Source organism: Cyberlindnera jadinii (genome assembly GCF_001661405.1).
Source record: "Cyberlindnera jadinii NRRL Y-1542 unplaced genomic scaffold CYBJAscaffold_2, whole genome shotgun sequence".
NCBI lineage: Eukaryota > Fungi > Ascomycota > Saccharomycetes > Phaffomycetales > Wickerhamomycetaceae > Williopsis > Williopsis jadinii.
In genome coordinates, this window is record NW_017963653.1 from 217,496 (window position 1) to 238,415 (window position 20,920).

The 20,920-nt window shown below is 43.4% G+C and overlaps 11 protein-coding genes across 11 annotated transcripts; 5 read left to right on the forward strand and 6 right to left on the reverse strand.

Moving 5' to 3' along the window:
- Nucleotides 1-621: 621 nt before the first annotated feature.
- On the reverse strand, nucleotides 622-3,772 carry SDD4 (Sdd4p). The gene has a single exon (XM_020214281.1). The coding sequence runs from the start codon at nucleotides 3,430-3,432 to the stop codon at nucleotides 679-681; it is 2,754 nt and encodes a 917-aa protein (XP_020072226.1). The 5' UTR covers nucleotides 3,433-3,772; the 3' UTR covers nucleotides 622-678.
- A 630-nt stretch (nucleotides 3,773-4,402) lies between these two features.
- NSA2 (rRNA-processing protein NSA2) lies at nucleotides 4,403-5,544 on the reverse strand. Its single transcript, XM_020214282.1, has 2 exons — nucleotides 5,510-5,544; nucleotides 4,403-5,446 (listed from the first exon to the last, which is right to left on the reverse strand). The coding sequence occupies exons 1-2, from the start codon at nucleotides 5,510-5,512 to the stop codon at nucleotides 4,664-4,666; spliced, it is 786 nt and encodes a 261-aa protein (XP_020072227.1). The 5' UTR covers nucleotides 5,513-5,544; the 3' UTR covers nucleotides 4,403-4,663.
- An 83-nt stretch (nucleotides 5,545-5,627) lies between these two features.
- LCP5 (small subunit rRNA maturation protein LCP5) lies at nucleotides 5,628-7,024 on the forward strand. Its single transcript, XM_020214283.1, has one exon. It carries the CDS (start codon nucleotides 5,945-5,947, stop codon nucleotides 6,980-6,982), a length of 1,038 nt encoding a protein of 345 aa, XP_020072228.1. The 5' UTR covers nucleotides 5,628-5,944; the 3' UTR covers nucleotides 6,983-7,024.
- A 113-nt stretch (nucleotides 7,025-7,137) lies between these two features.
- ECM15 (Ecm15p) lies at nucleotides 7,138-7,701 on the forward strand. Its single transcript, XM_020214284.1, has 2 exons — nucleotides 7,138-7,269; nucleotides 7,339-7,701. Exons 1-2 carry the CDS (start codon nucleotides 7,207-7,209, stop codon nucleotides 7,621-7,623), a joined length of 348 nt encoding a protein of 115 aa, XP_020072229.1. The 5' UTR covers nucleotides 7,138-7,206; the 3' UTR covers nucleotides 7,624-7,701.
- A 622-nt stretch (nucleotides 7,702-8,323) lies between these two features.
- Nucleotides 8,324-9,769, forward strand: CDH1 (Cdh1p; the record flags this gene model as incomplete). Its single annotated transcript, XM_020216794.1, has 1 exon — nucleotides 8,324-9,769. The coding sequence occupies one exon, from the start codon at nucleotides 8,324-8,326 to the stop codon at nucleotides 9,767-9,769; it is 1,446 nt and encodes a 481-aa protein (XP_020072230.1).
- A 75-nt stretch (nucleotides 9,770-9,844) lies between these two features.
- CYBJADRAFT_165948 (DUF4112 domain-containing protein) lies at nucleotides 9,845-10,880 on the reverse strand. Its single transcript, XM_020214285.1, has one exon. The coding sequence runs from the start codon at nucleotides 10,693-10,695 to the stop codon at nucleotides 9,907-9,909; it is 789 nt and encodes a 262-aa protein (XP_020072231.1). The 5' UTR covers nucleotides 10,696-10,880; the 3' UTR covers nucleotides 9,845-9,906.
- Nucleotides 10,881-11,391: 511 nt separating this feature from the next.
- On the reverse strand, nucleotides 11,392-12,387 carry TYW3 (tRNA methyltransferase TYW3). Its single transcript, XM_020214286.1, has one exon. The coding sequence runs from the start codon at nucleotides 12,360-12,362 to the stop codon at nucleotides 11,523-11,525; it is 840 nt and encodes a 279-aa protein (XP_020072232.1). The 5' UTR covers nucleotides 12,363-12,387; the 3' UTR covers nucleotides 11,392-11,522.
- A 200-nt stretch (nucleotides 12,388-12,587) lies between these two features.
- Nucleotides 12,588-13,729, forward strand: GTR2 (Gtr2p). The gene is given in 3 exon segments (XM_020214287.1): nucleotides 12,588-12,696; nucleotides 12,710-12,712; nucleotides 12,772-13,729. The coding sequence occupies 3 exon segments, from the start codon at nucleotides 12,617-12,619 to the stop codon at nucleotides 13,664-13,666; spliced, it is 978 nt and encodes a 325-aa protein (XP_020072233.1). The 5' UTR covers nucleotides 12,588-12,616; the 3' UTR covers nucleotides 13,667-13,729.
- A 23-nt stretch (nucleotides 13,730-13,752) lies between these two features.
- On the reverse strand, nucleotides 13,753-15,351 carry CYBJADRAFT_147095 (MFS general substrate transporter; the record flags this gene model as incomplete). Its single annotated transcript, XM_020213271.1, has 2 exons — nucleotides 13,753-15,035; nucleotides 15,087-15,351. 2 exons carry the CDS (start codon nucleotides 15,349-15,351, stop codon nucleotides 13,780-13,782), a joined length of 1,521 nt encoding a protein of 506 aa, XP_020072234.1. The 3' UTR covers nucleotides 13,753-13,779.
- Nucleotides 15,352-17,628: 2,277 nt separating this feature from the next.
- On the reverse strand, nucleotides 17,629-17,838 carry CYBJADRAFT_119740 (uncharacterized protein; the record flags this gene model as incomplete). The annotated part of the gene is made up of 1 exon (XM_020212297.1): nucleotides 17,629-17,838. A coding segment is annotated over one exon (210 nt), but the record flags the coding sequence as incomplete, so codon positions are not given.
- Nucleotides 17,839-18,436: 598 nt separating this feature from the next.
- On the forward strand, nucleotides 18,437-19,246 carry CYBJADRAFT_165954 (uncharacterized protein). The gene has a single exon (XM_020214288.1). The coding sequence runs from the start codon at nucleotides 18,491-18,493 to the stop codon at nucleotides 19,118-19,120; it is 630 nt and encodes a 209-aa protein (XP_020072236.1). The 5' UTR covers nucleotides 18,437-18,490; the 3' UTR covers nucleotides 19,121-19,246.
- The last annotated feature ends 1,674 nt before the right edge of the window (nucleotides 19,247-20,920 follow it).

Here is a 20,920-nt window from a genome sequence, read left to right on the forward strand (position 1 = left end):
GCCGTTGCTGCTGCTTCTTGTTTTTGGCCTTGATGTACCCGAGAAGCCGTTTGTCCTGGCCGTTTGTCCTTGCTGTATGAAACGATGTGCAACGACGGTTCCCTTTTTAATGCGTTCGAAGTTCGGGTGCTAAGTTGCAACTCTTAGAATGTGTGTTTATACTCCGTGTTTCTCACTTTTGAGCTGTCAGGGTTTCTTTGATTGGCTGTTCACGAATCCTATAAGGTATTCACTGGAATTTAGTCTGTGTTCTTTAAAGAACCAGCTGGATCCCTTTAGGTACTCTTAAGCAGGCAAGAGTATTTCCCTTGGTAAATACACAACAGAATTAGTAGTTTTGGCGCTAAAAGACATGGTAATTCGGTAATTGTCCGGTAATCGATATACGTCCGATCAGTCACACTGATCCCACCTCTACCCGCTGGTACATTCCTCCTCATGTACTCACATACACGTATGACGTTGGCTCTGGAGTTATAGCCTTCGCTGAGTCTATTCTACATCAGTACTTGCGTAGTCATAAAAGTAAACGACATAACAGAGTTCTATTATTGAAGATATGGTTTTAGGTGTTTGACTGGACATCCTCGCTATCCCGAGCAGCTATAATACAGGCAGGACTAATCGTAAACTTCATTTTATTGATTAAACACAAGAGAAATTGTACCAACTCTTCCATCAAGCTCTATGGGCAGAGCTTATGTACATGTCATCACAACGGATTTTTGGACTACCAAAGCTTCGCTTAAAGCAGTTCTTCACCAGCCTGGAGAATTCACCACCAACTTCCCAGTAGTTCTCCTCGAATAATTTCGAAATCATCAGTAAAAGACCAGTCATATGATGCTTGTTCTGAATTCGTGTCAACTTTGTAGCTATTTCAATCATAGTATTGTGATACTTTAGTGTCTCCCTCGGTGTGGAAAGGTGCACCTTGGCACCAACAAGTTGACTCATATCATTCCGAATTCTTCTCAGATACTCAATGCCGGTCTCTTTACACACGAGGTTAGTTGCCGATGGATTATACAAGAGGATTTTACTCTCGGGACCTTCCACTGAATAGTTGTAGGCCCAGATTAGAATCACGACAAGTGCCAACACGTTGAGTCGTTCATGAATTGCATCGTCATCACTGTGAAACTTGTACTCATATGGCGTAGAACAGTCCTGTGGAGATAAAAACACTTCAAAGAGAAACATATAGGCGTAGACAACAGAAACACGTCCACTGTGAGATGATGACCATTCCTTGATCTTCTTCTCCACAAGCTCATAATCCGATGCCTCTGCTTCAACGTTCATTCTCCAGGGTGCTCCAGAATAAATATAATAATCATAGTGCTGAATCCGCAACGTTATCTGCGCCATGTGATATACTGGAAATTTACACCTTGTATCATCTTGACGTAATGACAGCGGTAATTGAGATTGGTCTGGGTCCTTCCAATAAATACATGAAGAGGAACAACATCCGTTCATAATCTCACAATTCCAATAATCGAATGCAAATGATAATGACTCTTGCCATGTATCCCTGATATCCTCCATCTCCAAGAGTGTTCCTTGGATGGCACGTTGCTGCATCTGGAACATTATGGAGAGTAATCCTGAAAGTAACAACTTCTTACCGAAACGACTAGTTTGGACGTATTCTCTGTTGATAAGTTTCTTCAGAGCAGATGTGAATGGTAACTGCTCGCTCTTGGAAGGTATCTCTTTTGGTGTTAGGTACGATTCCCAGAGTTCTTCATCACAAGGTAATCTCATTTGGATCTGATGCGTTGAGAGCATCAATTGATAACCGAAAACCATTGAATGGGACGAGTCAATATAAAAAGCATAGAGCGCAGTTCTCTTCAATTGTTCATATTCGATCCATTTCTCCCAAATGGTCAAGCCTTGATTCTTTTCATATTCTGTCTTGTTATTCAATGGATTGCCTCCAAATCCAGGAGATCTCCTTAGCAATTGGATCGTGGTTCCATGATGTACAAAGGCTCTCTCATGGAGAACTCTGTTTGTGGTGAACCTTTCATAATGTTCGAGCATCAGTAAGCTCTGAATTATCCAAACCGGTGCAGGAGGTTGAAATTCGTGACTAGAAAAGATAATGTTTCTCAATGGTGTTGCAATCAAATCCCCAAAGGTCCTTGGGTTGGTGATTAGTCTTCTTGACGGATGTGATGTATAGTAGCTTGCTCCAATCATGATCATGCTGAGAAGCAAGATTGTTGGACAAGTATGGGTATTGAAGGATGGCTTGTGCAATATTGGGAACTGTGTATGAAAACAAGCCCAATACGACTCCAAGAATTCATGTATCTGAGATAAATGCTCATGACCAGCGAGTTCTGGTATCATTTGCACAATTTTTTTGGTGATATCCTTGGTAATATCTGTCTGTTGAGTAGGAGATGGGAAGTTTGGTGGCATTACAAGGATGTCATTCATGAGATCAGATGACAACCCAAATGGATCATCCTCCGGGTTGAAAAAGTTACCGTGCGACATGTGTGGAACTGAATCTGCCAAATTTGTATCAGCAACGGTGTGTTCATCGAAGAACCAGTTGATCAGTCTGGCAGGACTAGGTGCCGATTGTGGTACCAAGGGTTGGTGATTGTGTCTCGGAAGCAACTGTGGATGATTTATGAAGGAGTCCGGGGCCGTCTTTGATAGATCGTGCTGTAGTGCATTTGCCTCATCCCTTGCTGCACTCACATGAGCCGTGTTATGATCATACCTGTGCAAACTTATTGGGCTTTGATCATCCATATTTGGCAGGATGATGGAATCAAGAGAGTTGATCAGAGGTTTCTTGTTCGCACCAAGTCCATTATCCATTGTGGCTGTATTTGTATTATGACCGTTCACATGGGGAACCGATATCGGTACATGTCCTTGAATAGATGTGATCGATGGATCTGGTGTCATTGGTTGTGATGAAACAGGCCGTTCTACAACTTTCTTAACTCTGCGTCTCTTCGTACCGTTTAGCGCTGCAGATACCGCTTTCGCCTCATCCTTCATCTTTCTCAGCTCATGTCTTTTGACATGCCGTTCACGTAGATCACTTCTCACAAAGGATTTCGAACAGTTGTCCCATGGACACTTGTAAATGACCGTTGGGTTGTGGTTTAGCTTATGCCGTGATAGATGTTCCGCTCTGGTAAAGGCTTTGTCGCATCCTTCGTGGTCGCATTTGAACACACCGGTTGGCCGTTTCTTCCTCTTCTTGCCTCCACTGGAGCCTCCCGCCCTGGTATCAGAGTCGTTGCTGGATAGCTCTGCCGCCAGTGTTTCCGTCGTAGATTGCATGGATACCTCCTTCGTCATTTCTGCAGAGCCTGTGTTGATAGGTGTACTGTCTGTAGCACTAGCACTGGTATCCGTGGCAGAAGCCTCCATCTCTTGCTTCACTTCCGCCATATTTATTCTACGTGTTCTTCCTTGGCTTTCGCTTCGCTTCCTCGTATCGAACCAGCTTCTCGTTTCGCTTTGGCGCTTCCGGGTGGTGCTTGTTTTTGCAAATGGTCTGCTATTTTTTCGGGCTTCTTTAACCGCGCTTCTGATTCCTGCTCAGGTCGCCGTACAGCTTTGCTTCCTTCTCTGCCAAATTTTTCTTGGGCGTTACCGTATGTACTCGCAGTGCCCGACGTTTATTATACAGCAAGGGCAGAGTGGCGCACCGTCGATGAATCTTCTGCCTATGGGCTCAACCTGTTTGGCTTGGCTCAGGATTGGGAGAGATTTGTAATGTATCGGATTGGTTGGGATGGCATGGGATGGCATGGAACCTCTCCAGTGGCCGTCCGGTGGCCGATAACTTTTTAAATGTCCACTGTGTGGTTCGGGCCTCAGTATGGGGTTTCAGCCACGCCTTGATGACGTCTACGATGAGAGAGTGCTATTCCCAAAGGAGTTGGCGTCAAGGATGAAGAGCCCATGCTATTTCAATTTCTTTGTAGAATGGGAATACTCTACAACTATGCCTAAGACATCAGCATGCTTGAGAGTGCTTGAAGTCGTCTCATATGCACGGTGTGTTGTTATCCTTTTTCCACTACAGAGTAGATGGTGTGCACTCTCTGACCATCGCATAGGCACACGGGGTCCTCCACATTGACACGACTCGTGTGGTCGTGTGTGGTTTTTCTTTCATACCAAGGAATTATCTCCAGGTTCGTTGTGTATAATCACACTGGTCGCGTAATGAAGTGGTGGTTAGACATTTATGGCATCACGTCAAGAGTGGTGATACTGACCACTTGCAGAACAGCCTTAGCCGTCTTCCCGCACATAATTAGACATCACTTGTGTGGAGGGGGAGGGTATTGGCGTTTCCCTTATTGTACACAATGCACAATTACTCGTTTAAACCTACTACATCTAATGAGTTACCATGTCCGTAACCGTGAAGATCCTCGAGTCGAAAACCAAATTACGTACTATATTAGAAAGTTGAAATGTACCACGCAGGCCCTATAAAATTGATCCGAGCCTGCTGTATAATGCAAAAGAATAAAACCCAAAAACCAAAAAACAACAGTACACAACGACAACACATACGACTGAAACCACACGATACTGTGGAGGTGAAGAAGAGGAATAAGAGGGGGTACTTTAAAAAAAGCAAAGCAATATCATCATCATGTCAATTTTACACGAGCAAGACTGCATTCACACACCCGTCCCTGTCAGGTTCGTTCGTGATTTGGGCATATTTACCCCAAACAACTTTACCACCTGCAGTGACCATACCCAGCTCACTTACGTTCACTTCAATGATAGTACCCTTTGTAAGAACACCGAGTTGGGTGTACATTGGACTCTGCGGGTTCTTCTTAACACTGAGAATAGGTAAGAACACAGTAACACCCAGTTCTGGATGTGTAACGTTTGCCTTCTTTTGTCTAAGAGCCGATGGTCTGATGATTCTTTCCATCTTAACAGGTCTTCTGGTGAAACCTTCACCGACAAACGTGTGCTTTGTAATCATTCTCTTCCATGCCTTAGACTTAGACTTACCGGTCTTGACAACTTTGAACATTTCCTCCTCACTGATACCACGCACCTTTGGCAAAGGAACAGAGAATTTATCAGCTTTCTCCATTCTCTTTTGCTTGATGGAAGAGGAGATGGCCTTGGCAGTGTTGGTCTGTTGACGATCAAGCAAATACGTTGGCAGCGCCTCTCCATCGTCCTCAACAGGTTTAGATGGTCCCTTGACTTTAGACTCCTCATGGGCTTTGATCTTCTTCTTCATGGCAACCTTCTCAGCATAACGCTTCTTAGCAAACTGCTTACCCTTCCAACCTTTCAGTGTCTGAGCATCTTTGGCAATCTTATGTCCCTCTCTGGCAATTCTCTTTCTCTTTCTCTCTTCGTAATCCAAACGACGACCATGTTGTTTGATATGTTGTTCGATGTATTCGTTTTGAGGCTAGGATAAGAATATTAGTTTCAACAGTTCTTCGAGCATATACTATAGGATTGATTGGCTTACCATATTGTTAACTGTACGTAAGTCGTTGTTGTCCCACTATAAAAGGAGACTTTATCTGCCAAAAGAAGAGACTTTGTAGGGAGAAAAAATTTTTAGAAGTGATGCCCTGCTGTGTCTACCGATTCGTTCAAGGGTAGGGTAATCATTGCGTTATGGATGGAGTGGTTTACCTTTGAGTATAGCATATGTTTCAATGTGTATTTGAAGTCTTAATATGTGTAAGAGTTTCTATTAACACCATCTCTATCATCTTCCCACCGTTTTCAAGACACGAAGTGCGATCTATATAACTGGTTTTTATGGAAGTCAGTGTTATTGAGCTCATCGCACACCTTTTCACGCCCCGAGACATCGAAAGAACAGCAAAAAAAATTTCACGGTGCATATGAGAAGAGACATATATAAATTGTATTGGAATGATAGGTATCGCTTAACATGAGTCAGTCATTAAATAACTTATTGAGATCTATAGTAGCTTCTGCAAATGCTACTAATGATGCTCTGAAAGATCTCAGCTCAATCTCGAAAGCGCCAGAACTTCCTGACCTTGTTAATGACCTATTGCAACGTACAGGCCAGTCTCTACCTGAAGGTGTATCACTGCTGGATTTGAAGAATAATGCCATGCTGTCATACATCAACGACATTGTATTGATAATACTTGCAAGAATTGAAGCGACAAAGACGAACGATGTCAGTAAAATCGATGAGTTGAAGGATAAGGCTGTGAGAGGATCAATAGTGCAAAGGGTGACCATGGAAAGAGGTATCAAAGGTTTAGAGAAAAAACTGCAATACCAGTTAGATAAGATGGTTAGAAGTTACAATAAAATGGAACAGGAGTTCACTGAAGATGCCATCAATAAGAAAATCAAAGGCGATAAAGAGGCAATGGATGGAGAGGAAAGTGAGCAAGACGAAGATGAGGACAGTGAAGAGGATGAGCTCAACTATAAACCTGATCCGAGTGCTCTTTTGGCTTCCACAAAGGCTGACAAGAAGAATGCCGTTCAACGTTCTACGACTGCTGAAGGCAAAGCTGAGAAGTACAAACCACCAAAGATCGCAGCAGCTTTGCCACCACAAGAGTTTCGTGAGTCTCATACAAAGAGCTCCAAGAACTCTAGCAAACTTCAATCTATGGAGGAATATCTCATGGAAACAGGAGAAGCACCTATGGTTGAGGCTTCTATTGGTTCCACGATTGTTGATCATGGTAGAGGTGGTGTTAAGACTTTGAGAGACCGTCAAAAGGAAGAGGAGATCAAGAGATTCGAGGAGTCGAACTTCACAAGATTATCAACCACCAAGAGTAAAAAGGATAAACAAATGCAGAAGAGAAGACAAGCTGATACATTCTTCGGTGAAGACTGGGGTATTTTCAACAACAAGAGAGACGATGTGGAAACCTCCACGAAGAGATCAAAACCAAAGTCGGCCTGGGACAGGGCAAAGAAGAGAAGAACTCATTAGAACAGACTATGTATCTATAAAAATAAGTTTATACAAAGGTACATGCATATTGTAGTTTGAAGTTGATAGGTGCACGACTTTATGCCGATATCTGGCATTGAATCCCGTTGCCAATATGATGACTTTCCCTAAGACACTTTCCATCTACATTTCAGGAGAGAGAGAGAGACGGTTCGTAAATGTTGAAATCGATCTTTCCAACAATCACAAGAAGTACTAGAGTGATGTCTACATTCCAACGCAAGCCTATCAATATTCACTGTCTCGCAGATTTGTGCCTTGTTCCTGTGAGTATTTCTCTTACTCATTACCAAAGTCCTGCTTAGCGTCTATGATTACTAACAAATATCTTACAGATTGGCACTGCAACACCTTCTGTGTCGGATGAGGTTGCTAAGATCGAGCTCGTCATCAAAAACTCTGGATTGAAGCACACTCTACACTCCGCCGGTACCACCATCGAAGGTGAGTGGGACGACGTGATGAATCTCATTGGCCAATTGCACCAAACTTTGCACGATCAAGGCATTCTCAGAATCCAAAGTGATATCAGAGTTGGGACTAGAACTGATAAGGCTCAAACAGCAAAGGACAAAGTCGACATTGTGAACTTGAAGATGAAACAATTTGAACAACAGTAGAGGGTCAGCAGCTTTCTCTTGTTCAGTTCCTGTTTTTAGTTTTCTTCATTAGTTGAAATTGCACCAATTGAACACTCCGTAGATGGCTTGAGGTGCCAATAATATTGTATAGACTCACTAGTTATTAACCCTTGAACTCTATGGTTTAACCCATCCAAATTCATAACATCTCATGGTACCTCGAAGAAACTGGTCACGTGGTGTCTCACATGACCCCCGTTGAACCTTTGGCGTATTGCAACCACAGAAACCGAAAAAATTTCCGCAATTTTTCGTCAATTCCCATTTGAACAACATCAAAACTCCAGCAACAGGGGCATATACACAATAACGGTCGCCTTCACCAATTGAAACATTTCTGTGTCATCTTTGCGAATTCTCGCTTCAGAAGTATACGCTTTTTTTTAAAATACAATTCTGTTGAGGACAATTGGCTGTACATTATTACAGACTCAGAGACCCTGCTATCGTATTCATTCCCTATCCACATTCCCTTTGAACCTCATTCTCTTCTTGTTGTTTGTGTGCTATCTCATCATTTCCTAGACGGGTAACGCATACACCACAACCGACTTGTTTTATACGCATATTTGGAGGCGCAGAGCCGGCACATTCGAGACAAGTGAGCTGTACTATAGCAGAGATGGATCAATCAGATAAGAACTTTCTCACGCCGTCATCACCTTCACGGTCAACGTCAATGGCTAGCTTCGGAATGCAATCGCCTAGAAGGAAGAAAGTTGTCTATAGTGATAGATACATCCCCAGCAGAAGTGGCGTTGACTTGCAAGCAGCCTTCAGTCTAAGCCAAACAGACGACCTGTCTGCCTGTCCCTCAAATAACAATGAGGCCATGGATCTCGATCAACGGAAAGAACAAGAAGCCAACAGAACTTTCTCGACGGTGCTTAAGAATGAGCTCTTTGGGGACAATATAAACCTGGCTGGAACTTCAAATAAGCCGACGGATCAGATAACACCACCGAGGTCATCGTCAGATAACGGTTCGACATCCGCATCAGAGAGAACCCCAAGACAGGCTACCAACTTCTTCTCGTACCAGTCGCCAAACAGAAGCAGACCAACTTCCACCTCCATTGAAAATGATATATATTCTTTGTCGCCTGTACGGGTTGACTCGCAAAGGCTACTCCTCTCGCCCACAAAGAAGCCCAGATCTATTGCTAAAGTGCCCTACCGTGTGCTCGATGCGCCGGAACTTGTTGATGATTTCTACTTGAACCTTCTCGACTGGGGTTCTCAAGACGTCCTAGGTGTAGGGCTTGGCTCATCTGTCTATCTGTGGAATGCATCATCAGGTTCGGTGGACAAGCTCTGTGACTTGGGAGATAGTGATAAAATCACAAGCTTATCGTGGATCGGAACGGGTACACACTTGGCTGTTGGAACAAACACGGGGTTAGTCCAAATATGGGATGCACAGACGTCTAAGTGTACGAGGACAATGACTGGTCATACTCAACGTGCGTCTTCACTGGCATGGAATGAGCATATTTTAACATCGGGCTCCAAAGATAAAACGATATTACACAGAGATGTCAGACAGCCGGAACACTATATGAAGAAGCTTACCCATCACAAACAAGAAGTGTGCGGGTTGAAGTGGAACGTTGAAGAAAACAAGTTGGCATCTGGTGGTAACGATAACAAGTTGTACGTATGGGATGGTTTGAATGATACTCCGTTACATAGGTTTGAGCACAACGCTGCCATAAAGGCAATTAGTTGGTCACCACATCAGAGGGGTATTTTGGCATCTGGAGGTGGCACTACGGATCGTCGTATAAAGATTTGGAACACTCTCAACGGTAACAAGTTGAGTGACATCGACACTGGATCCCAAGTTTGCAATTTGTGCTGGTCAATAAATTCTGTGGAACTAGTGTCTACTCATGGATATTCCAGAAACCAAGTGATGATTTGGAAGTACCCACAGATGTCACAGGTGGCATCTCTAACGGGACATACTTACCGAGTCCTCTACTTATCGCTCAGTCCTGACGGTCAGACCATTGTTACCGGATCTGGTGATGAAACCCTTCGATTCTGGAACGTGTTCGATAAGAATAAGAACGAGTCGGGGCCTCAATCTGTCTTGCTGGATGCATTCACACAGTTACGTTAAGAATAGTGTAACTTTTATGACAATGTTTTATGTTTTTTGACCTCTTGAATCATCATAAATCCCCATGTAAAATCCTATGTGAATCTTGAATGTTATCATCGTACATTAGACGCTGTTTTCACTACATACTATTACAGCTACATCTGTCTCCCCCTTACCACATCTGGTTCATAAGCTGGTTGTGGCCGTTGCAGAACGTCATGTTGACTCTGCTTTCTTGATGACGCTGTGTTGTTGGAGTGTCTGTCCATCGAGTTGTTATCTGCGTACTGACGCTGTGGTGTTTTGAACGGGTCATGTTGCGACACCGGTATGCTATTGTTTGTTCTTGTCCTGTTGTTAGTTAATCTCTGCTCATATATTCTCTTGTCCTCTTCTTCTTGTCTCCTTGACTCTTCTTGCTTCTTCATCTCCTTCTTGACGAGCCATGTATGTATCAACGCAGCGTTTCTAGTGGAGCATGCGTTCATCCAGGCGAACAGGCTCCCCAATATCGGAGGCAGTGATATGAGCAAATCGAAGAGTATATTGGCGTGCATCTTCGCAATCAACTCCACAGGCAGCTTGTTGAACTTTTGATCCGCAATGTTGATCAGCCTACCGTGTATGGCAAACATGAGCAAAGGCCCAATCACGGGCACCAGGGCCATTAGAGGAGCTAGTCCCAACCCAAGGTCCACTGGATAACATCCGAAGAAGTTTCGATCGTCCAACCATGCACGTTTCTTCACTTGTTTCCAAGCCTTCTGTTCTTCAGGAGTACAAGTCTCTGGGGCCTTTCTTCTCTTCTTTTTCCCGTGTATTTCAACATAGTACGGGTCCTTGGTCTGGTAGTTCTCACCAGCTTTGTCGTTGATCCAGTCCACCGCCATGTCATAGCCCGGAATTCCCTCCAGTTTTTCCGCCCACGCGTTAATGGTATCCATCTCTTCAGTTCTATGATACCGCACTACCGATACACTTGAAATGCAGTTTGAATGAATCAGTACGTTTGTATTACAAAATTCGAAAACTTTCCAGGTTTTTTTCCACCTCTCTCTTTCCACCTCTCTCTCTCTCTCTTTCTCTCTGGCCACCGATGTAGTCATTACACCAATAAGTGTGTGTTAAGATGTATAACTTCGTGCAGCAATTTGCAAGTCTCGAACCGTTCATATTCCCGTCATTTCCGTAGCGCTTACCTGTTTTTATAGCGCTTACCTGTTTTTATAGCGCGTTTGTTCGGAGAAGCTGCAACAGTAGCACGTACGTAATACACACGCACATATTCCCGCGTCGAAAGGGCCGGCTTTAGTAGCCTTCCTCCCCTTTGAGAGGGTTACAACTCGCTCTTTGTCGGCTTGGGGATCGTCTGCTTGCCTAAACTGAAGTCCAACTGCATTTATCTATCCGTACAGTCAGCTCTAGAGAGTCACACAGTCACCAGAGACGAGATCACCAAAGGCAGGAAGGATGCGGTCATTTGGAGGAGTTTGTGGGTCGATCGAATGAAGATTATATCTTTTAAAGGCGAAGAGCTGCCACGGATTTACCTGGTAGCAAAAGACATGGCCGCTGATATCGTCCGTCTACTTGTTCATATGTGCGATTTTACCGACGATGCATATCTTCTACTAGTTTGAATTTAGCCGGTTAACAAACACCGCATCTAATAAGTTGAAAGTTATATTGTAATGTTTCAGGAGCGTGTCAAGGGCTGTGGCCACACAATACCAGAGGTGCACAGCTGGTGTTTGATGATTAGACTGTGTCTCTAGAACTGGTTTAGATCCTCCAGTATGTCCTCTTCTATTGCTTCTCTCATCTCCTCGACAACTCTTTCTACTTGTATCTGTTTCTGTCTTTCCAGCCCTTCTCTCTTCTTTCTCTCCCTTCTCTCTTCAAACGTTTCACGGTCTTTCGACTGTTTGTTGGAGCTGGACTGGACCAGTGCTGTAATTGCATCGTGTAACTGTAACAGTTTACGCTCGTTTTCTCTAAATCTTGTCAGGGAGCCTTGTGTCACAATTTCCAGGTAGTTCTCATCAACAAACAGCACGACTTTATCGGTCGCTTCGTCGAGATAACCAATTGGGATGTCTAACTTCATCGAGATCTTTATCGCGACAATGTTGTGTACGTTAATGCCACTCTCTCTGAAGCCACAGTTCATCGCAGTGGTATACAACGCACTAGCGGTGTCAAAATCACGGCATTTGACGTGCAAAATCAAAGGTTCGAATTTGAACAAAACATACCTCACTTTTTCGTCAAGGGTACTAGCATCAACATGATTGTAGTGGAATATCGGCTGTCTGTACCAACCGTTCAATGTGTCCTTGTCGTGAGTAACATATAGCCAACGGCCACCATCACCCTTGGCGCCAACTTTGACATGATCCTCCTTCAGCTTGTGTCCTTCTAAGAAAACACTAACTCTACCTGAACACGACGATGTTGTGACCATATCGTCATGAGCATTGATCGTGTCCATTATTGGAAGGCACAGCTCATCTATGGAGCCCTTTGGCGATGCATCCTTGGCTCCTGAAAGAGTGTGTGCGATATCCTGTAAAATCCAAGCCTTCTTCTGATCAAACGAATCCTGTGACATGTCACAACAACCTTCTCAACCTGAGCAAGAGTCTTTATTTCTTACTAAAGAATGAACAAAAAAAAGCTCATCGCTCACATCGAAAGTGGAAATTTTCAATTGTCGGAATTCGTTGGTTACGTAATATCGGAATTATTGTGCCCAGGGGAGGTCGTGGACTGTAATTTTTTGGTCCTTTATCTCTCTTTCTGTCTCCCATTTCTTTGGGTTCTCTGTCTCTCGACCGAGTTATTTATACAGGAAAGGATCTAAAGATGGCATCGTTTGATCAACCTGTGCTGTTAAGCGAGCCCGATGATGATCCTGAAAGAGCAACAGTTCTGCTTATGGGGCTTCGAAGGTTAGTACGCCTTTACATAGAGACCATTGTGATCATAGGAACAGATTATACTAACATGGAGGAATCGTAAAGAGGTGGTAAATCATCCATTTGTAAAGTTGTGTTCCATAATATGCAGCCTCTGGATACTTTATATCTTGAGTCTACGTCTAAGCCAACAACGGAGCATTATTCCTCACTTATCGACTTGGCAGTTATGGAACTTCCAGGACAGCTCAACTATTTCGAGCCCTCCTATGATAGTGAGAAGCTATTCAAATCAGTTGGTGCACTTGTTTACGTCATTGATGCTCAAGACGAGTACCTCAATGCACTGACAAATCTTGCCATGATCATCGAATATGCATACAAGGTCAATCCAGACATTCATATCGAGGTGCTAATACATAAAGTGGATGGCCTGAGTGAAGATTTTAGATTGGATACACAGAGAGATATAATGCAACGAATTGGTGATGAGCTATTAGACTTGGGGATTGAAGGTGTACAGGTGAGTTTCCACTTAACGAGTATCTTCGATCACAGTATTTATGAAGCGTTCTCAAGGGTCATTCAAAAATTAGTGCACGAACTACCAAGTTTGGAAAACTTATTGGATAACTTGGTGCAGCACTCAAGAATTGAAAAGGCATTCTTGTTTGATGTCAATTCGAAGATCTACGTTGCAACAGACTCTTCTCCTGTGGACATTCAAACTTATGAAGTTTGTGCAGAGTTTATAGACGTGACCGTGGATTTGAACGATTTGTACGAGAACGACACATCAAACCTCAAATGTTCAAGTGTTTTGCAAAATGGTTACATTTTGACTTTCCATAAAATGATTAGAGGACTGGCTTTGGTAACTTTGATTAAGGATGCAGATGTTGACAGTGCTATGGCCATTGTTGACTATAACATTGAAGTATTCAACGATGCCTTGAAAGAAATCTGGAAGAAGTCCATTGTGCATCCAATCAAATAATACTTAATAACTTATACTATAACACACCTGTATGACTATAATTAATATCAATTAACTTCAGACATTGAGACTACATTATATTCATGCGACTGGCCTTAGAAAGCAAGAATTGTTCAGGTTTTTTCATTATGGTGAATGGAGTGCTTCTCAGTCCAGGATACTCTGTCCGTATGCTTCAGATCCTCTGTATATTCAATGGCTAGCTCTTCATCAACATCATTGCATGACTTGCGCTGCAACTGCTCCTGTCCCTCGCCTTGGATACTGAAATCCTTATGGAACTTCTCCGGACCACTGACAATGCAAATAACCAAACAAACGTTAACACCAACCATGAACAAAGCCATACTACGAGCGTAGTCGTAAACTTCAGGGCCAATATCTGATAGAGGGAAAGCTTCGCTGATTTCTGCCTCAATGGTGGAGGAAGCAGATGAGGCCAAGTTACCCAGCTGGTACGCCAAACCACCGAATAACGCTCTAAAAGCATTTGGAGAAAGTTCCATGATGTAAACCGACGTAACACCCCAGCAACCCATAACAAAGAATTGCATGAAGAATCCACCACAGATCAGGCCTGCCATATCTGTGGTGTAGAAAGCTGGATAAATCAATGCAGAACTGCAGATCGTACAGACGAAGACGGCAAGTCTTCTACCCGTATATTCAGAGATTGTGCCAACACATAAACCACCAAAGATCGCACCAATATTGATGACAACCATAATGATAGTACGGTCATTCGCTTCAAATCCCAATTGGTTCTGCAACATCGTCGGCATCAAATCTTGAGAAGCATGAGATGAAAAGTTCATCAAAGACATGTATATCACCAAATAAACAAACATTAGCCAATGATGTCTCATGGCACTCTTCAGATCTGCAAAGAACTGTGCCCATGGTGAGGAGGCCTGGTGATGTTTACCTTCGGAAAGTGCCTTTTCACGTTGTACACGTTTCAGTGCTGTAAAATGAGGATGCTCTGGGAAGAACATTCTCCAAACGAACAAGATCGCCGGTGGGGCAGCAGAGAACCAGAACAAAGCTCTCCAACCGTGCTCTGTGAACTCAAAGGCACGGTAGAATGCAACAGCAAGTATATAACCCAAGTTATAACCCGGTAGGAAAATACCACCCAGCACAGAACGTGAGCCCACTGGTTGTGATTCCAAAGCCGTAGCGGACGCTGTGGTGTAACAACCTCCCATACATATACCGAACATAGCTCTGACAACTAAGAATTGGGTATAATTTTGAACAAACCCAGTGCCAACTTCAATGATACAGAAAAGACACATGACTGCCAAATAAGTTGGCTTTCTACCATATGTATCAGAAAGAGAGCCGAAGATAACTGCACCAAGGGAACCTATTTCAAAAATGTCAGTAAGCTGTCCGTCTATGTGAGCAAAGTACTCACGAGTCATTAGCACCAGAGTAATACCCCATGTGATGTCAGTGACTGATCTATCTAATGCCTGGGCCAATGCTGGGGCACAGGCTGAGACACAGAAGAAGTCGAAAGCATCGATTGTCCAAGCAGCATAACCCATGAGGAAATAGTTCCAGTCATTTCTCGATAGAGCAGATAGAGCTGGAACTGGGTTCAACGCTTGAAATGACGTCCCTGGTATACAAAACAGAGTAGGTACACGCGATAGAATGTATCTCTTAACATCAGACATTGCCATTTTGTTGTCTTTGTATAATTCTAAGGAACATATTGATGTTGTTCATCTGTTTAGAAAGGCATACAAACCTCTCTATATACTTCGAACTGATGAGCTGTCGAGAGGGGTCCATGACTCGATGACTTCTTGAATGATGAGTGAATTTTCTCGTATAAAAGTCTTAGCCTGGAATACAAAGTAATCATTACTTAGTGTCTGTATAAGAAGAAGCGTTTCTTGGACCTTGTTGTTGCCATGAATAAGCGTGTTTTTACCCCAGATTTCAAGCTCACGAACGAAACGGCACTCTCCATCTGGAAAGCGGAGCCTAATTTGCCAACATTTTTTGTCTTTGTCTATTCATATAAGCGGGGCTGCCTTTGGAATATACTGGCATTCCACAAGATGAATGAAACCCCCACAACCTCTTCAACCTGTTTGCAAGGCATAGTTTGTATTTTTACAGGTGACTTTGCTTCGCAAAAGTCGTAGTTTCTCCTGCAATTTTGTTATTGGTTCGCCGTTAGAGTTTTAACGTGTGCATGAGACACTGCGACTTTGAGTTTCCAATGCTGAATGGGGAAACAAATAGTACAAACCATACATTATGGGTATGACAATTAATGATAAACAAATGGGTCTGTTGGTAAAATTACAGGTGAGCATATGAAGCTTTTACATTACTGGATGTTACCATAAATATCACTTTGCACTGGGAAGCAAACCACCAAGATTTTCGTGCGTCAAATGAAGTCATATAAACCCATACACATGCTGTAAAAAAGGACCCAATGCCAATGCGGAAGTTCACAGTTCTGTCTCACCAGAAGTTCTTCATCTCAAACCTTTACAAATACGTCGCTTTAACTCTTAGTAAAGGTACGTGTCCAATGTAGCACATATATGATGAGTGGTATGGGAAAGGGCGTTTGATATTCAAGTCTTACACTTACCCTGTGTGTTGTTGAGCAGCCACATTACTCAGTCCGATACGCATTAACTACATTAAACAACAGCAAGAATTCGGTGAATAAGGTACAAGCGCTTTAGACAGAAGAGAGTGTCACAGTGGTCATTATTATCCTCTATGCTTGAATTCTTAGTGGGAAATACGAAGACATACTGTACAGAAATTTGTTGGGGTTATCCGTATATACAATAAGCTTGGAACTACCGACATCGACTGAATATTGGCAACCACCATTCCTCCGTCAAATAACGAGGGGTGGTTTCTTATGATCAATATCATTTGCAATTCGGCTATAGCGTGTTCAAAAACTCCATCATAGAGGTTTCAGAAACCATGTCTGGGTTGAAATATGAAAAGTTCTTAGTGTTGCCAGAAGGGAATTGTACAACTCAAACTTCATCCTCCAGGCACAGTTTTTTGGAATTGGCCAAGATCCCAATTCTCTCTCTCTCTCTGCTTTTACAGCCCACGGATTATCAACAGCTATTAAAGCGGAGTTTATAGCTGTTTATCTTTAGTCTTTCGTAGAAATACGTTCAAAGGGTTAATAACCAACCATGTCATGCTACTTCCATGGTCTTTATACTAAAAGTGCTTGGATTGTCTAGATCCAATTGACACTAACCATATGAGCAGATGATGAGTTGAGTCGCTATATCGAAATGACAAGAGATTTTTTCATGTGTATATAATATGTTAGCTGAATAAGAAGTTGGGTCGTAAAAGGATAATAAAATAGTGGCAGTGAAATACAGGGGTGGATGAGATGGTCAGTGTGTTCTCTCGAGATCCTCAATCTTTAACTCAGCTGCAATTAATCTAGCCTCCAATGTGGAAACACGCATTTCCAGTGTCTTTACATAATTCATTACGGCGTTACTATGTGTTTGTGCCGGTAGTTGTTGGACCTGTTGAGGCATCAGTAGAGACGAGATGCTATTGTTGATCCCTTGATATACAGTTGAAGAGGTATGTGTAACATCTGAGCGTTGGAACATATCATGTTGTTGCTGCTGCTGTTGTTGCTGTTGCTGCTGCTGTTGATGTTGTTCTTGTTGTTGCTGCTGCTGTTGTTGTTGTTGTTGGGGTGCTAGTGGTAGCTGCTGTTGGAGTGGGAGTGATGGTTGTTGCTGCTGTTGACGTTTGTTTGAGGGCAATGACGATGACAATGCATCTAAAGCGATTGATCTCTCGCGTAGTAATGGAGTAGTTATCCTATGTATCGAAGGCAGTTGTTCTCTAACTTTGAACTGGGCTTCATATTTCCGTTTATCAACGTCATGTTCTTCATCTGTCAAAGAACAACCGCTCATTGAGTTCGTATGTCGAACAAGGGCATCTGCCCTGGCAAAGCGACGTCCACATGTCTTACAAGCGTAGGGCTTTTCACCTGTATGTAACTTCTCATGACGCTTCAAATCATGTAATCTGCGGAATTTAGATGAGCATATGTGACACTGAAATGGCTTTTCGTGGGTATGTGTCAATAGATGCGATTTCAAGTTGTGCTTTCTTGTAAAGACATGCGAACAATGCTCGCATTGGTATTTACGCTCTGTTCCGTCATCGTTCAGATCAGACGGTGAAGGTGAAGGTGCACGACCATTTACTGACTCTTGCAGGTGCTGTTGATTTTCTTGTGAACGATACTGAGTCTGTCCAAGTGGTGGCTTATCCTGTGTACTCTGTTGCTTCCGTTGAGCTTGCTGCCCTGTCTCTTCTCCTTCGTCGTGTAATCTATCAACCAGATTTTGTGGTTGGTGTCTCGAATCTGAAACCTCCGTCATCTTCCGTTGATTTGGCAGGTGTTAAATGGCGCTACCAATCTTGCGCTGCTTAGTTTTTAGCCAACAAGATGTCCTTTGTACTGGAGCTACAGTGCGATACAGACACTTCAAGAGCTCGAGATACAACGTCGATATTGTAACGAAGTTTAGGTTGTGTGTATATGTGTGGTTTTGATTCTAACGTTTTTCCCTCCTTCGTAGCTCCCTCCAAAGAGTGGCTTTCTTCTGTGGCTTTTGCATACTTTCTACCCTTGTTTGTTGTGGCTTGTAAAGCTGTTTTAGGTGATGCTGCTTCTACCGGAAATGTTTTTTAGCGCTCTACCCATTTATCCAACACTCAACAACTGTACATGTTTGTTAGCGGAGTCTTTTGCTCTAAGATAAACACTGGGTACGAATGGCCATTCTCAAACGTCTTTCCATCACTTCTGGTCTTCTGGTCTGCGGCGGGTATTTTTACTTACACCGTCAATTGGAACAGCAGTACCCAAATATCCGTTCTTATGAGCTTCCTGGACAGAGCCGTATTGCGCCATTGTTGAAGAAGTCATTGCCTGCGCCTGGTGAACCCTACTTTGCATACTGTGACACTTTCAAGCAAACAGTCGTTACAAAGTTGACGAAGGAGCAATTAACTGAGCATATCTTGGAGACGCCTGCGTTGAAACAATTGGATTCGCAAGGCTCGTCGTTAGGAACGTTCACTGGAGAAGTGTTGCCATCGAAGGTCAATAGAAACTCCGAATCAACCTTGTTGAAGTGGAGATGGAGCAATGAGTCCATTGTAGGGTTCTTTGAAACATTAGCACAGTATGGATATCCCTGGAGAATGATGAACGGAGGTGTCCATGAAATACTGGTTATTTCTACAGGCTCAGATGGAGACTCTAACGTCTATGACGTCTATTTCGCAAGTGCACACGAATACAAGTACTTGAGGGATGGTAAGTTCATCCCAAGATGGACCCAAACATTGCACAGGGACTATGGTAGGGTTATACTCAACCTCTCCACTAAGAATGTTTAATACTCCTCTATCCTCATATTCATAAATGTCCATAGCTTGTAAATACAGACCGTAATGTCCTTTGTATGCGGAGCCAGTAGAAAACGCAAGGTAGGGGGGAATACTGGCTTCAGTACACACATCATGCTTACCTAATATATTATTAATGTGGATTAACTTCTATCTTGCTAATCAAAGGAATGAAAAAGAGACAAAAAACCTCGAACCTTCAATAAACATCTAAATTGCCAGGGCAACAATCAAAAAGCTAAACGTGGGTCGCTAACGTCACAAGAAAAAAGAGGAGATGGAGGCGGCACCACCCAGCTCGAGGGGACACAGCAAGCAAATTTTTCCTTTCGGCTTGTCTCCCATCAGCCAGCAAAAACGAGAAACGAATTATTTACCTACGCTTTCGCAGCCCCATGTGCGCAACTAATCTCACACACTGTGCAGATGGCGGCACCTTGGTTTGTGTCAACGGCTTTGGACTGGGTATAGCTGGTTACGTTGTCGTTGTAGTTCATCCCCAATATGGGTCATCTGTTCTCAACAATTAAAACAAACCAAAAGCCATGAGAATCGTACACTCTGCTATGACTACCCTAATGCTCGTTCTAGTGAATATGCGATTTTCGTAGTTTGTCCGCTTAAAATTGCCAATTGACGTGCCGTCTGTTCTTCCAGCGCGCCTTCTAACGGGAGCGTAGCAAACAACCTTCCCTCGAGTCCATTCACCTGAATCGCAGGCCCAGCCAATAAAAACACACAATCACATCCCCCTCCCCCTCCGACAGCACGGGGGTCTGGGCTAGCCAAGTTTGTCTGTGTGGTGTTTATTATTTTAGAAGGGCGGCCGTTAGTAATTTAGCTGCGGGGCCAGCAAATTGAACAGACAGACAGGCAGCCAGGCAGCCAGACAGTAGCAGGAGGAATAAACTGGAGGGGGGAGATATGTCAGTGTGGCCCGCCATCGCAAAAAAGACAGCCTATGAAATTTATGGCATGTTAAGGGAAAGGAGAATTAGGCTGGTTTCCCACACAACAAATTGGAGACGGACCAGCGTTCATATAGCAAGTTCAAAAGAGCGAAATCAAGAGGTGTTCATTTCGTATTTTCATAGTATCTGCAACCCCTTTGCATTTGTCTATTCATCTGGTTTTCTTCTGTGTATTCTTCCAATTGAGCAGAAGAACATAAGGTGAGATATCGCTAGGCTGGATTTATTACCTGGAGGGCACAGAAAACCGCCACCCCCCCCCCTTAACCGAGCACGAACTTGAACCATTTTGAAAGGGGACAACGAAGCAATGGATATGTCTGTGATACGGTCGAGAAAGAGACCTCGTCCCAGTACGAGCTTTAGTGACTGGAACTCTATCATCCAGAATAACTTTAGCGAGGATAACCCTCTTACAAGTGGTGTGAAAGATAGCAGTGTGGCTGTTGACGATTCTGACGGAGATGGTAATTATGACTTCAAAGATGCACAGCAGGGGAACATAACGGATGAGAAGGACGGCAACATCTTGTTGTACGGAGACGCTCCGTTTGCTGTGGACTGTGACTTGGAAGACGACGATGTGAACCCGTTCGACGTTGAGATTGACGATCTTGGCGATGATGATGGCGATGAAGTTGTTGATGAGGATTTGAGTGGCGATGACCCAATGTATTACGGCTCTCGCACAGGTCTGAGCTTACCAGGCGGATATAGGGATGATGAGAGCGTTCGTCTTAAGTTCCGTCCTGATGCCTTCCAATCAAGTATAAACCAGGCGTTCAACCTGGACCAAGAACTAATCCCACCCGGTGCGCAT